The sequence below is a fragment of the Salvia splendens genome, chromosome 4 (assembly GCF_004379255.2).
Source record: "Salvia splendens isolate huo1 chromosome 4, SspV2, whole genome shotgun sequence".
Lineage (NCBI taxonomy): Eukaryota > Viridiplantae > Streptophyta > Magnoliopsida > Lamiales > Lamiaceae > Salvia > Salvia splendens.
The window spans coordinates 32,091,353-32,105,251 of record NC_056035.1 but is presented as its reverse complement, the minus strand read 5'-3'; the positions used below and the strand labels follow the sequence as shown (position 1 = coordinate 32,105,251).

The following is a 13,899-nucleotide window of genomic DNA, read 5'->3' as shown; positions in this document are numbered from 1 at the left end:
GCGAAGGAGGCATTCTTCGCTGACGGGAAGAAGGCCTTCAAGTACTTCGACGTTTGGAAGCTCGTCGAGAAGATCCCGAAGTACACCAGCGCTGCCGAGCCGACGACAACTGGGGCGGCGAAGAGAACCAAAGTTTCCGCCTCCGGAAACTACTCTTCGAGCGAAGGAGGTCCGACGATCGACCTCAACGTGACGGACGACGACGTCTTCGGCTCCTCTCCTAGCATTCAGAGCCGCCCGATGGGAACAAATGCGGCAAAGAGGAAAGCAAAGGGGAAGGCAACTGCGAGCAACTCTGCTATGGCGCTACCACCGATCAATCCGTCTCTGGATAAGATGTCCGACTCTTTGTCGGAGATGAGTATTACATGGCGGATGAGCCAGCTGACGGAGGTGACATCGAGGGATACCTCGACGATGTCGGAGTTCAATCTCGAGTTGCACCGTGAGATGATCGCCTACCTTCACGCCCAAATGAAGAAGTAGTAGTTGTGGCCTGGGTTTCTATGACTGGTATTTTTAATTTGCTTTCTCTAGGATTTGTAATGTTAATTTCTACTGAACAATGCAATTTCCCAGTTTTTATTGTTCAACATATTGCATTTACGAGTCAAATATGTTGAAGTTGTGAATAGTGTCAATTATTAGTTGCGGCTCGGGTTGTGGCCTGCAGGGTTAGAGTAGTTGGGGCCTAGGCCGCAACTGTAGAGGAATGATGACGTGGAGGGGACTTGGGGCCTGAAACCGGGTCGGGGTTAATGATGCCCTAACCGTCCCTTAAATTACTATTCATTCAATTTCATTTTTTATTTTTATTTCCAACAAAATTCAATTAAAAAAAACACTTCATTAAAAATAAAATAAAATTACAACATAAAATAAAAATACAACTTAAAATTCAAAAAAAATAAAAAAAGACATAATTAAAATCTTAAAAAAATAAAAATGACATAATTTAAAATACAATTTTATAGAAAAAAAAACTACTCCGCCGGCGAATCATCCCCCGAAGGCGGTGGAGGTGCACCGAAGCTGTGAGGAGGCGGAATGCCAAGTTGTGCTGCCATAAACGTAATTCCGTTAAGCCAGTCTTGGTATTGAGCGGGTGTCATGCGGGAAGTGTCCGCCATTGTGGCGGTCATGTACATGGCCATAAGAAAGTTGGGGGGGTCCCCCCGAGCCCGAGCCCGCCTGGCTTGATTCGGCTCGGCCCCTCCTCCCTCTAGCCGCCTTCGCCGCATTTCTCCCTTGCGGCCGATGGCGCCCACGGGAGGACCCCCCGGCATTGTCCGCCGGGGTCTCAACCTCCTGCGAGGCAAACTCTTGTGGCCCGCTGCCCGAACCACCCTCACCAGACGAGTATTGGCCACTCGTCGTATGCTTCGTGCGCTTCGAGGTCGAGCCCGTGCTGGACCGCACACCGCCGGCCCACCTTTCCTCGTCGTTGACGACCTCCCAAATATCGACATATTTGAATTGTTTGTTGGTGTCGTCGAAGTAGACCCGCAAAGCCGACCTCATAATGTCGGCTCCCGTGGCTCCGCTTTGGTAATGAGCCACTTCATTCTTGTGGATGGCGCAGAATCGTTTGACCTCTCTGTCGACTCAGTCAAAGTGAGCGCGGAGCATCTTATATGTGCGGTGGCTGGACCCCTTCGGCTTAATCTGGTGGTAGGCCTCGTTGACCTTTTCCCAGAAGCACTTCCGGGGTTGTTGATTCCCGACGATGGGATCGTACGAGACGCTAATCCAGGCGTTGTACACCGCCAGCGTTTCTTTGGGGCCGTACGGATGCCGGCCTAGATCCTCATTCTCCTCCTCGTCCACCTCCGCCTCCGCCCTGGAGCCTCCCCCGCCTCGGCCTTCTTCCGGAGTGGGTTCAACGGAATAATCCTCCCGAATCTGGAATAATCCCTGCGAATACCGCGGGACGGAGGGACGAGCGTATGCATCCACGTCAAAATTGGGTGGTTGGTACCCCCGGAGTCGACGAACCGGAACCACCCAATGTGTTGTACATGCTCCCCCAGTCGCCGAACGCGTTGAGATCCCACCCGCCGGAGCCGCCATAGCCGGAGTTTCCGTCGCCGGACATTTTGTGATGAGATGTTAGATGAAAATTGGAGAGGAAATGGAGACGATTTGGGAAGAATAGATGTGTAGTTGTGTGTGAAATGAGGATGAATTAGGAGTATTTATAGAGTAAAAAAAAGGAAAACGGCTATAAACGGTAATATTACCATTTTTAATTTTTTATTTAATTCAATTTTAAAAAAAAAACGAATTATTGCGCCAGCGTGACGATTCCCACTCGCGGCCAGGCGAGTGGGCGTCGCGCATGGCGCCGGGGCGCGCCACGTCGCCTCGGCGCGTAGCGAGACGTCTCGCCATTCGTCACGCCGTAACGGAACACGGAACGGGTTGGGGACGGGTTGGGGATGAGACGGGGCGCTGCAACGCGTCACGCCGCCGTCTGGTTCCTTCGTGACGGAATACGGGCCACCCGCGTGACGCGTTGCGGGTGGCCTTAGGTTGTTCCCGCTTTTTACTAGGAAAAAAAACCACATTATAAATAACAATTTAAGTACTATAGTAGTGTTTGACAAAAATACCATGCATACATTACACTATCTGTCCATGAGAAATAGTCCTCATAATAGACGACGGGAGTATTAATGCCCAGTTGCTAAGTAGTACTGTAGTATAAAAAAGAGAGAAAAAGTGGCCAAAGGATAAGAGTTAAAGAAAAAAAATATTCCTTCCGTCCATAAAAAATAGTTTCATTTTGCCATATTTTGGGATGTCCACAAAAAATAGACTTATTTCAAAAAATGTAAAGTTTCTCTTTAGACTTTTTGTCCTCTCTTTTATACTTTTACTTTAAAGGTAAAGTTTCTCTCTCATACTTTTTTGTCCTTTCTTTTATACTTTACATATTTTTTTTACCTGTATGTATTTTACTTTATCCACTTTTTTCCCATCTCTCCCTTACTTTACCAATTTCTGATTAAACTTGTGTCATTCACAAATGATACTATTTTTTGTGGACAGAGGGAGTAGTTGATGTGGTGGACCACTTATGCATAAGTTGTAAATATATCTATGAAGATAATCAATTGTGACAAAGTATATATGAAGAAATAGACTAGTTTTGGTCGATAGATCAAAATAAAAAAATAAAACAAGTTTTCCTAGATGATTATTTCAATCAATGGTCAAATTGGTATGATTGGTTTAACTATGAATCAATAGTTTGATCAATATGAGTAACACAGTTTAGTTTGGCTACGCCATCAAGAAAGAATGATACCGATAGGAGTTGTTTGAAAATGTCACGAGCATCTCGTTTAGTGTAAGATTCCCTTTCAGTAGTTATGAAATTACCATCAATTACTATTTCTATGTTTAAATATTAATTTATAAACATTCAGTTATGGAAATAGTATATATAATTTGATTCACATATGTACTCCATAAAAGAGGTAAAGAATAGTTAATGCAATTTGCCAAAAATAGAAAAGAGATTTGATAGTGCAGCGCATTCCTCACTATATATTCCAAGAGTTGATAGCAGCTGGTCTGGCATTGGCATCGAGAATGGAGGCGTGGGTGGAGTTGCGAGATCAAGTGGTGCTCGTGACGGGTGCATCGTCCGGGCTCGGGCGCGAGTACTGCTTGGACCTCGCTAAAGCCGGCTGCAGAATTGTAGCCGCGGCCAGGCGAACCGAGCGCTTGAAATCACTCTGCGAGGAGATCGGCGGCGGGAGAGCCGTGGCGGTGGAGCTGGATGTGAAAGGGAGCGGGGAGGCCATCGAAGCCGCAGTAAACAAGGCCTGGGATGCTTTTGGAGGGATCGATGCTCTCATTAACAATGCGGGTGTCAGAGGTGAAAACATCTGTCTCTGTGTGTTTTTATCATGTTTTGTTTTATCTTATCTAAACGAGTGATAAATAAGATATGGAATTGGATTTGTAATAGGAGAGGTGCATTCCCCATTGGAGTTGAGTGAGGATGTATGGGATGATTTGTTTAGGACAAATGTAAAGGGGGCATGGTTGGTGTCCAAGTACGTTTGCCGCAGAATGCGAGATTGCGGACGTGGCGGCTCCGTCATCAACATCTCTTCCATCAGTGGCACAGATCGCGGCCAATTGCCCGGGGGTCTTGCTTATGTTGCTTCCAAATCCGCTCTTAATGCCATCACCAAGGTAATTGATTAATAGTAATAAACTAGTATTTGAAACAATTTTGATATTTACAAAGTGTGTGCAGTGCAGGTTATGGCCGTGGAATTAGGAGAATATAAAATAAGAGTAAACTGTATATGTCCGGGGCTGTTCAAGTCTGAAATAACAGAGGGTCTGATGGTGAAGGATTGGTTGAATAATGTGGCTATGAAGACAGTACCTTTGAAAACATTTGGGGAATCAAATCCGGCGCTCACATCGTTGGTGCGATACTTAATTCACGACTCATCTCAATACATCACTGCTAATATATTTATTGCCGATGCTGGAGTCACCTTGCCTGCTTTTCCCATTTTCTCCTCCCTCTAGTCCACATAATATATATCAACCCAACTCTATATCTCAAATTATTTCTACCTTTCTTTATTATGTTTAAACAACTTTGCTTATAAATCAAATTATTGTTTCATTTCATACTAATATGTGGATGGATTTTTGTTACTACTACTTTCACCCTAATTGATTGTGTTTCATGTATATGACTCTCAACTTCGCAATTCCTTACTCTAAACTCTTTTGTAACATACGAGTAACTAATTCGGAATATTCAATTTTTAGATATCTTAAAAGGAGATGATCATAGTATAACTAATATTAAATGTATAACTAGAGAACAAATCTCAGCCATGAGATCAAAATAATCTAGTTCACTATATGAGCGATTTAGTTCATTATAAGAGTGATTTAGTTCACTACAGGAATGAGTGAACCAAAATACCATTATAGTAAAGTATTTACTTCGTGAATGATTTAGTTCAATGTAAAGACATTTTAGTTCACTCCTTCCTGTAGTGAATTAAATCACTCTTATAGTGAATTAAATTCATGTTCTCTAATTATATATTTAAGTAGCGGTTTTCCTATATCACCACTCTATGATAAAATCTTTCAAGAATACAATTAATCCAAATGATTTTGATTAAACTATGTTTGTTTGTGACCACTTTGAGTGCGCCACATGACGTGGTGAGTGAGCATTCGATTTTCATATCCAATTCCGATAAAAAAGAATTCATGATTCACCCAAGTCCACAACAAATTATAACTACGAAAATCCATGAATAAAATAAGTTCAAAACCTAAAAATTTACTTCGCTATAAAAATGATATATTCATCCACCACTTCTAGGGACGGAACCAGAAAATTATATAAGCCGGTGCTAAAATTTAAAAATATAAAAATATATTAATATTTTAAATATACAAAATGGAGTGCATCTTTATAATTTTTGTGAATCGAAATGCCAAAAGATAATTATTTTCAATGCATCTCCGTGTCATGAAACCATCAAAAAAGAATAGTCTCGTTATTTTTATTTCAATTTTGTTTATAGATTTTCCACTCAAAGTGATTCTTTAATAATTCACAATTTAACTCGAAATTATATTACTATTATTATTTGAAGCACTTAAAATTAACAATTCAACATCATTCTCTATTTTTTTTAAAAATATCAATATTTGTATTGAAAAACAACAAGATTTATTAGAGGCAATTTTATCAAAATAAAATATTATTACTATTGCTACTGTATGTACAAAATTACTATTTTACGAGTCATCATATTTGTTTCAAGAGGCAACTTAATCAAAATAACACATATATCTACAGAAAAGCAGATAAAGTAAGAAAATGAGATACATAATTATTTTCTTTTCTAATTATTCAGTCAAAATATATCGTTGTCGCATGTAGGATTTAATTACTCATCTAAACAGAATAAAATAAAAACCAAGAAAGCCCAACAATAAAAATATTAATGGCCCAACAATTAATAGCTAATAAGCTCTAGTACGTCATCTTCTTCAACAGTACGCCAGAGAAACAGAGAATGACTCAGACGGCCAGGGTTCCGTACCGGCCAAGCCCCCGCTGGAGCGGTGGCTTGGCCAAGGGTATCTCCGTCCCTGACCACTTCAAAAGCTTCCAAATTCCAATAAATAATGGAGATTAATTAATTACCATTAAGTGAAATCCAAAATAGAAATTAATCACCAAAATACACATCCCTATTTTAGATTAATTAATTACCATTAAGTGAAATCCACAATTGAAATTAATCACCAAAATACACATCCCTATTTTGGAGTATATTATGTGCAATTGATGTATATATCGGTTTGGATGCCACTACAACATTAGTTTCTGTGAAGTACTTTCTCAATATGAAGGTAAAATTATAGGTGTATTTTCAGTTTTCACACTTTTTACCAATAAATAATGGAGATTAATTAATATGTTAGAAAATTCCATTCAATTGTTGTAACTGTGAAAAATAGTGTGATACAAAAATGCCACAAAATTTATTTACATACTAAAGCCCAGCCCAATGCCAGAAAATGGAAGTTCCAGTTATCCCACATCGGATAAACATACAGCTTTAGTTCTCTTTATATAACACTGCCCAGACATTAAGGTCGTCCCTTCGGGGACATCCGATAAAATTGGAACGATACAGAGAAGATTAGCATGGCCCCTGCGCAAGGATGACACGCATAAATCGAGAAATGGTCCAAATTTTTTTTGTTTTTGCTGATTCTTGTGCTCAGTTTGAAGGAATTTCTCTTTCCCCATTTGGCCTTGTTATGAAATGGATGGCATGCTCATTTTAGGTGTTTCAAGTTTAATATGTGCGTCATTGTGTGGTTTAAAGGCTAGGAGGGTTAGATTTGTGCAGAATTAAGTATTTCATGAAATGCATCAAGGGGAAGAGGTTGTGTTGGTTGGTGATTCACCAAGCTTGCTTTTTGTGTTTGATTGTAGTTGGAGGGAGCATTCGGTAGAAATGTTAATTTGATGTTGCAATGACCTAATTTCCATTTTTTGAAATTTGGGTATTTTACATTCTGCACTTACAATTACATTACATGTTTATGCCTTCACTTTTTGAATTATTCCAAATAGAAATGTTTCTATGTAGAAATGAAGAAGAAGCATCTTTATAAAAAAAAAGAACTGGGACCCTGCATAGTCAATTCGTCATTACAGCTCCCTGCATCATACTGGAGATATCCAGTATAGATGGAAAAAGCTTGTCTTGCACATAATTCAGTGTTCCTAATGGCTTTAACTGGAGTAGATGCTACTTAATGTGGTGCTAGAGTAATCTTCAGTGCTAGATTGTTATGGTTATGATGCGCTATTTTGGTTTGTTGATATGGTTAAATGTAACTACAGTTTACAGCTGGCCTTTGCAAAGGATGTCATGTCAGCCATTGAGGGCTTTGGGAATTATAGATATGCTGTTTTAACCCCAAATCTCAAAGTAAGATGCATTTTATATGATACTAACAGTAACAACCTTCATCCGATGTATTAAGTGGTAAAAAATACCTTTTAATTCTTCATTCCATTGTTCAAGGGTTTTCAGGCTGCTATGGCCGCTGGGGAAAAGGAAGTGGCAGTGTTTGCTGCTGTGTCTGAGTCATTTTCCAGATCAAATTTAAAATGCAGCATCTAAGATAGTCCTGCTCTGTACTGTGATGTTGCCCTTGCTGCTAAAACCACAAAGTTCCTGTTCGTGGGTATGCCTTGATGCCTTGCTCTTTCTACTTCCAGAGTATTTACTGCAAAACTTGTTATTGTTGTGCAAAAGCTAGTATCTAGAGACTAGGGGTTGTCTCTGTTGCTATTTCTAAGTTTGAACGATCTTTGTTTAAAACATAAAAGTTCTGCTACGTTTAAGACATAAAAGTTCTGCTTGTATCCATCTTCATTTTATTAGGGAGTAGTTGGATCATCGGATTACCTTAAGAAACATCCTCCAGTAATATAATAAATAGATATTGCTTTACAAAATGGTTCTAAATGCTGACAATTTGAATTTGGGAATCACAGAAAACACTATTATTCATTAACAGGTCTTTGTTTGATTTATGGTTGATCTTGCTATTCGAACTGATAGAACCGGTTTTCTTTGTTCAAAGACATTATGGTTAATTTTTCCAGATATATATCATGTGTTGTTGGTTGTCCTATGGAAGGAGTAGTACCTCCATCAAAAGTAGCATATGTTGCTGAAGAGCTTATAAATATGGTGGGTTGTGCTGAAATATCCCTTGGTTAGACGATTAGGTGCCAGCACTCCCAGTATAATTTTAATATTCCTTTTGATCATAGAAGTTCAAACTGCTGCGCTGCTTCTTGTAATCTATATACAGCTTCTTCTTGTCTTGTGTTAGTTGTAGTAGGCTCCAGACACTCATTCAAGAACTTTCCATACCACTTGAAAATTATGATCTGATCTAGCATTGTTTGATATGTAGGTTGCTAAGCAGTAAGATTAGTCGAAGATTATTAAGTCAGAAGTATGAACTTGCTAGCTTAGCTACAATATGCTTGTGTATGAGTATCTAGCTGTCTTTGTTTGTTTTCCATCATCTGTTAGAGAAAGAGGTGATGGATGACTGACAATGGGCAGTAAAAACTGAAAATATAATTGATATGTAAACTGGAACAAAACAAATGATAATCCTCTCACGAGGCCCTATGGTACATTGCTCTCAATCCTCAAGTAAGCTATAGTATAATACTATCAAAAGACTAAGGAAATAAAGACAAAATTAAAAGGTAGACTTATAGACTTCTAACATCTGAAGAGAGAATTCTAGACTTCTAGCTCTTGATGCGTAGCATCATCTAGGTACTGCCATTCTGATGCTTGAAATTGTGCTTGATGTTGTTCTTATAGAGAAGCTTGCAGTACACTCTCACGACACATACGGGCAAGCCCTTTCAGACATTCTGTTATCACTGAAAGTGAGCTATCTTCCCCGGCTAGTTCTCAAGTTCCCAACAACTAACTGTTCCTCTTTCTGTTGCGTCCCTTTATAAATTTACCAATTTTTCTAGAATATTGTAATTGTGTGGGATTGGTTTTGTTATATTGTCATTTAGATTTTAGATAAGTGGTTTCTAAACATGTGGGTCGGCCATCGAGTTCTACAGCTGTGATTTCCTTGAGCATAACCTTGACTAATGCTTCTAAGCTTTAAGGTTTCCCCGCTGCATCACATGGCGAAAAAGGTTTATAATGACTTTTCTCCTACCAATATACTTTCACTCTATTCTCCCCCCTCTCCCTCGCTCTCTTCTCGTTCTCAGTGTCTTTTTGATATAAGTCCATAAGATGCTTATGGTTTATCTAAATTCTAAGCATATGGTTTATCTGTTTATGGCAACATATATTAGTACCTTTTGTGAACATGGATGCTTATAGCTTAGGTGCAGGTTTACACTCAAGTTGAGTGGTGTCTGCATCTGGAGTTTACGACTGCGTCTCTGAGAAACTTGGCTGATACAGTTCCATGATGATCTATAGTCATGATTGTCATTCACAGAAAGAAATGTGATTCTGATCCATATTTATGAAGGAAATTGATAGGTTTGGAACTGATAGGATAGGGCCCTCTCAGAGCATTGATTGCCCTCGTTTATATCGATCCGAGCATCAGCAGCTCGCTGTCAGCCAAGTTTGATCACATCTCTTATCAGTTTCAGCTCCTCTTGATCCGACCGCACTCTCTGGGTCGTAAAAAACAATTAAACTAGGGTGTATGATAATGTGTTTGGATTTTTATAAATTTATGTACATGTGGGCAAGGGCCCTGGTTGTGCAGGAGTCATTTAAGTAGTGTGGTGTCGTTTCTGAGTCAGTTCTTGTTATATATGGCCTTCACTGTTATGTGACAAACAAGCATTTATGAAGCATTTTATGCAGTGGTCCTTTTCCTGTATAATCACACCACACTCCCTTCACATATTTGGTAGTTGGCTTCTCTTTAATACTAGTAATTTTACGTATACGAAGGTCGTCTCGTCTCCTATTTTATACGACGAAACATATGGATCGGAAGAGTTACATGAAAAGGAGAATGCAGATTTTATATGTGACATGGAAAAACCTACAGAAATTGAAATTGCAAAAAATGTACCTCCTTTGAATTGACTACACACTTTAAAGGTTTAGTCAATCACATTCATTCAATGGTGTTGGAAGAGGAATGATGGAATCATTTTGACTAAGCTTTTATTTTATTTATTTCCAGAGAAAATTCGTTTGTGTTTATTCGCATGGATGGTGTGGGTAGGGTAATTTAACTTTGGAATTTATTAGAATTATTATTGAAGTATTGCACAAACATATTTTCAAAAAAACTGGTAGCAGTCTGTGTTATTGTAGCATGAAATAGGGTGGATTTGTGGTCCATGCTTCATTACAAATCAGGAAACATTTTTTAGTTTTATGTTATTTCAGTTTCCTTTTTTTTATGCTCAATTTGACTCTGCATTTTCAGTTTTTATATAGCAACTGTCTCAAATTTTGATCATTTAACTCAAGTAATACACATTATAAACATAATTATCAATAGAACTTTTGTGAGTCATAATGAAAGAAATAGTAAAATAATATGCATAACAAAGGGGTGATTTGGTGTAGTCTAAAAAATATTTAAAATAAATATAAGCAAAAACGTCAACGTCAAAGTATCATTTTCAAACTTAACAGAGCCAATTTAGAAGTTACAATAAACACCTAAAATTGAGGGGGTTAATTATGTGTGATGGCAGCATGACCTATTGATGAGGTACATTTCATTTCTTTTATTAGATACGATTATAATTAAACAACTCACCTAATCCAAAGACAAAAGGTTGGACTAATTCAAGATTTTGAAGTTTGCAACTAGATTTTCAAATAGGACTGGTATCATATAGTTAGTTAGATCGTTGTTTGGACAGATGATCTAAGCTTACCAATTTTTTTAATCAAAGTTTGTGTATTGATTTTGGAAGATGTAAGAAAACAAAGAGACAAATGGGGTCAGATTGAATCATTAGACAGTGGGGGCACAAATTAAATTTTGTAAATAAGATTGAGTAAATTCAACTCTACACACCATTTACAGTTACAATCATTTTGAAATTTCAAAAATATTTACAGCTACTGATTTATGGCCGAAAGGAAAGAGCTACATTGATGTCGTGGGTCCCAAGTATTTTGGACAAAAGATACTACTAATACATGTATTTAAATAAAAACAAAACTTGGTTATGTTTCATAGTATGCATGACTGCCCTTTGTCTTTTTTATTGTAATTAATTTTATTTTTCTCATTCATTTTTCGAAGATATAGGTGCACGCTCGAATAGTACCTAGCTACATGATTATATGTACTTGTTTTTCATATATTTTCGCATATGTACATTCATATGTAGACATGTCTACGAATTATAATTTATGTACGTGTGACTAATTTTCTATTTCCATTTATCTTGCACATACTATATAAATACAATCACTAAATGTGTGTTCTAAAAAAAAATCAAGAATTTTACTTCGGCATTACTTTCCTTCAAGTGATAAATTAAAAATGTAATGATTATTCATCAAATTAATATTCCTTCCTCCTCATACTATATCATAGACAAATAATTTGGAGACAGGCATTTAATTTCTTCATCACACCTACGATCAAACATTAATTGGTTATTCAGAATCCATGGCATATAAGTTGTAGAAAACACAAAACAATCGGGTAATTTATTCTAAAAAAGTGTAATTTATTCTTAAACCAAACAAAAATTTAACAAAAAGTGATAAAACATGACTTTCATATACAAAGCTGATCTCTCTCTCTCCCTCTCTCTCTTCAAAAACAATATTCCTTCTATACTGAGGCAAGGCATAGAAAACAAATGGAAAAGAAATTTAAAAATAAAAAGAAGAAGCTAATATATATGTTCTTGAATGAGAAAATCAAGATTTATATCTCATACAATAATATAGTAAGTTTTTTTTTTTGTTTTGGGAAATTTTCACAACTTCTCACCTGTTGTGTAGAGGATTGGGACCAGTGTATACTCTTCTCTTTTCACCTCCAAACACTCCATCATCCTTGTCTGAAACCACTCCTCCTTTGTAGTAATTTGTTGTTGTTGTTGTTGATGATAAACCCTTTTTATTGCCTTGAATGAATCTTCTCCTCCCATCTGCACAACATTGATTCTCCAACACTAAAAGCATGAGCAATAGAAGAAGCCACACTACTTCTCTTCTTCTACTTCCCATCTCAACTCAAACTTCTGTCTCCTCTTACTCAGCTCAAACCAAGCATGAGTTGTTTAACAACGTTAAGTCAAAATAGTGGGGAGAGAAGGACAAATTTGCATGGAATTTGCAGCCTACTAATAGTAGAAATTTCTATCTGAAAACCCCAACTTTTCCCTCTTGCTGATTTCAGAGCCTATTTTGTGCACAGATCCACACACACAAAATTGTGACATACATGAAAAGCTCAACAAAAAGAAAATGATTTTTTTCACTAATATTGGGTCATGTCATATTTTTGGGTTTGGTGGAGAGAGGCTATTTGTTTTGATGGGGAAAGTTTTTTTTTTCTTTAGTGGAATTGGCTTATATGTTGTCTGTGTGAAAAGTTATGCCACTCACTTTTTTTGTGTGGGAAGGCAGCAAAATATATGTATATATATAAATTAATTTTTGGGTGAAACTCATAAGTTTGACATCTGAAAAAGTTGTTTTCCTTTCTGTTGTGAAATTTTGGCTAAAATGGTGATGAATTTAATATTTTTAACTGTGGAAGATCTTTTGGGATATTGATAAATAGTTAATGAGATGTAATTTAAATAAGTGTTCTCACACCTGCCACATGCTAACATTATAAATATGGTAGCAAGTTTCCTTTCATGAAAGTCATTAAATAAATTTTTTTCCTCACAATTTTCTGATACTTTTGTGTTGAAAACAATGGGCCTTTTTTAGAAAAAGTATATATCTATTTATAAAGATGTGCAATATGTTTTATGTTGCATCATGAAAATATGTATTGAGATGTTTGGATATCATGATTCATGAGAAAATGAGCACATGTAGTAGAAAGGTAGAGGTCAGTCTAATTTTATTATTACATGAGAATTGTTGAGAATATAAGATATGACAAAATTTATTCAGAAAGAAAGATCCGGTGAACATAAATTTAGAATACAAAATCTGATTTTTTTTTATTGTATGGAAGGTACAACATGATGCATTTGGCTTGTTGCATTTCCTAAGTACATAATAATTTGATACTAGAATACTTTTGATTTAAAGAATTGAAATCCTTCAATAATTCACATTTGGTGTCATATCAACAAGCCGTTCCCTTGTTTTAGATAGGAATTAGGACTGATATAATTATTTAAATTCAATCACATAATTTTAATGTTGAAATGCTTTTGCACTCCATCAAACAACACAAATTTAACTATTTCACAATAAAAATACTCATTAATTATTTTTTTAAATATATATAAAAGCATCCACACTGCACCTGCACCGTCTTCTTAACATTCACAAGTCACAACCAACAACTTTTTACTAACACTATTCATGAATTTCACTCTTTAATTTTTTTTTAAAATTTATACTATTGCTCTTACCAAATTGATTAAACAAAATAATTATGATAAAAGCAAAAGGACAAGACACACATATCATTTTTATATTTCTTTATTAACTCCAATCACATCTATTCGAGAAAATAATGGCTAAGAGGGAATGATTTTTACAATATTGTGCAATAAATGTAGTCGTCTAACAACTGCTGCAATCAATTAGTCAAAAAAATAATGAATAGAACTTTGTT

At 36.9% G+C, this 13,899-nt stretch overlaps 2 protein-coding genes and 1 non-coding gene across 10 annotated transcripts; all 3 read left to right on the top strand.

The window, feature by feature from the left end:
- The first annotated feature begins 3,504 nt into the window (after nucleotides 1–3,504).
- Nucleotides 3,505–4,662, top strand: LOC121800092 (3-oxoacyl-[acyl-carrier-protein] reductase FabG-like). Its single transcript, XM_042199652.1, has 3 exons — nucleotides 3,505–3,886; nucleotides 3,980–4,209; nucleotides 4,279–4,662. The coding sequence occupies exons 1-3, from the start codon at nucleotides 3,598–3,600 to the stop codon at nucleotides 4,555–4,557; spliced, it is 798 nt and encodes a 265-aa protein (XP_042055586.1). The 5' UTR covers nucleotides 3,505–3,597; the 3' UTR covers nucleotides 4,558–4,662.
- A 1,963-nt stretch (nucleotides 4,663–6,625) lies between these two features.
- LOC121800094 (hydroxymethylglutaryl-CoA lyase, mitochondrial-like) lies at nucleotides 6,626–10,136 on the top strand. 8 transcript variants are annotated; one of them, XR_006050440.1, is made up of 4 exons: nucleotides 6,626–6,759; nucleotides 7,427–7,514; nucleotides 7,611–7,773; nucleotides 10,059–10,136. XR_006050440.1 is itself a non-coding variant. In XM_042199653.1 (3 exons), exons 1-3 carry the CDS (start codon nucleotides 6,940–6,942, stop codon nucleotides 7,707–7,709), a joined length of 276 nt encoding a protein of 91 aa, XP_042055587.1. In that variant the 5' UTR covers nucleotides 6,766–6,939; the 3' UTR covers nucleotides 7,710–7,950. The 8 variants fall into 8 exon arrangements, 2 of the variants coding, with proteins under 2 accessions (XP_042055587.1, XP_042055588.1); XR_006050438.1 differs by lacking the exon at nucleotides 10,059–10,136 and adding an exon at nucleotides 9,479–9,966; XR_006050439.1 differs by lacking the exon at nucleotides 10,059–10,136 and adding an exon at nucleotides 9,468–9,966.
- On the top strand, nucleotides 6,669–6,771 carry LOC121801700. Its single transcript, XR_006050637.1, has one exon. It is a non-coding gene; the product is annotated as a U6 spliceosomal RNA (small nuclear RNA).
- Nucleotides 10,137–13,899: the final 3,763 nt, after the last annotated feature.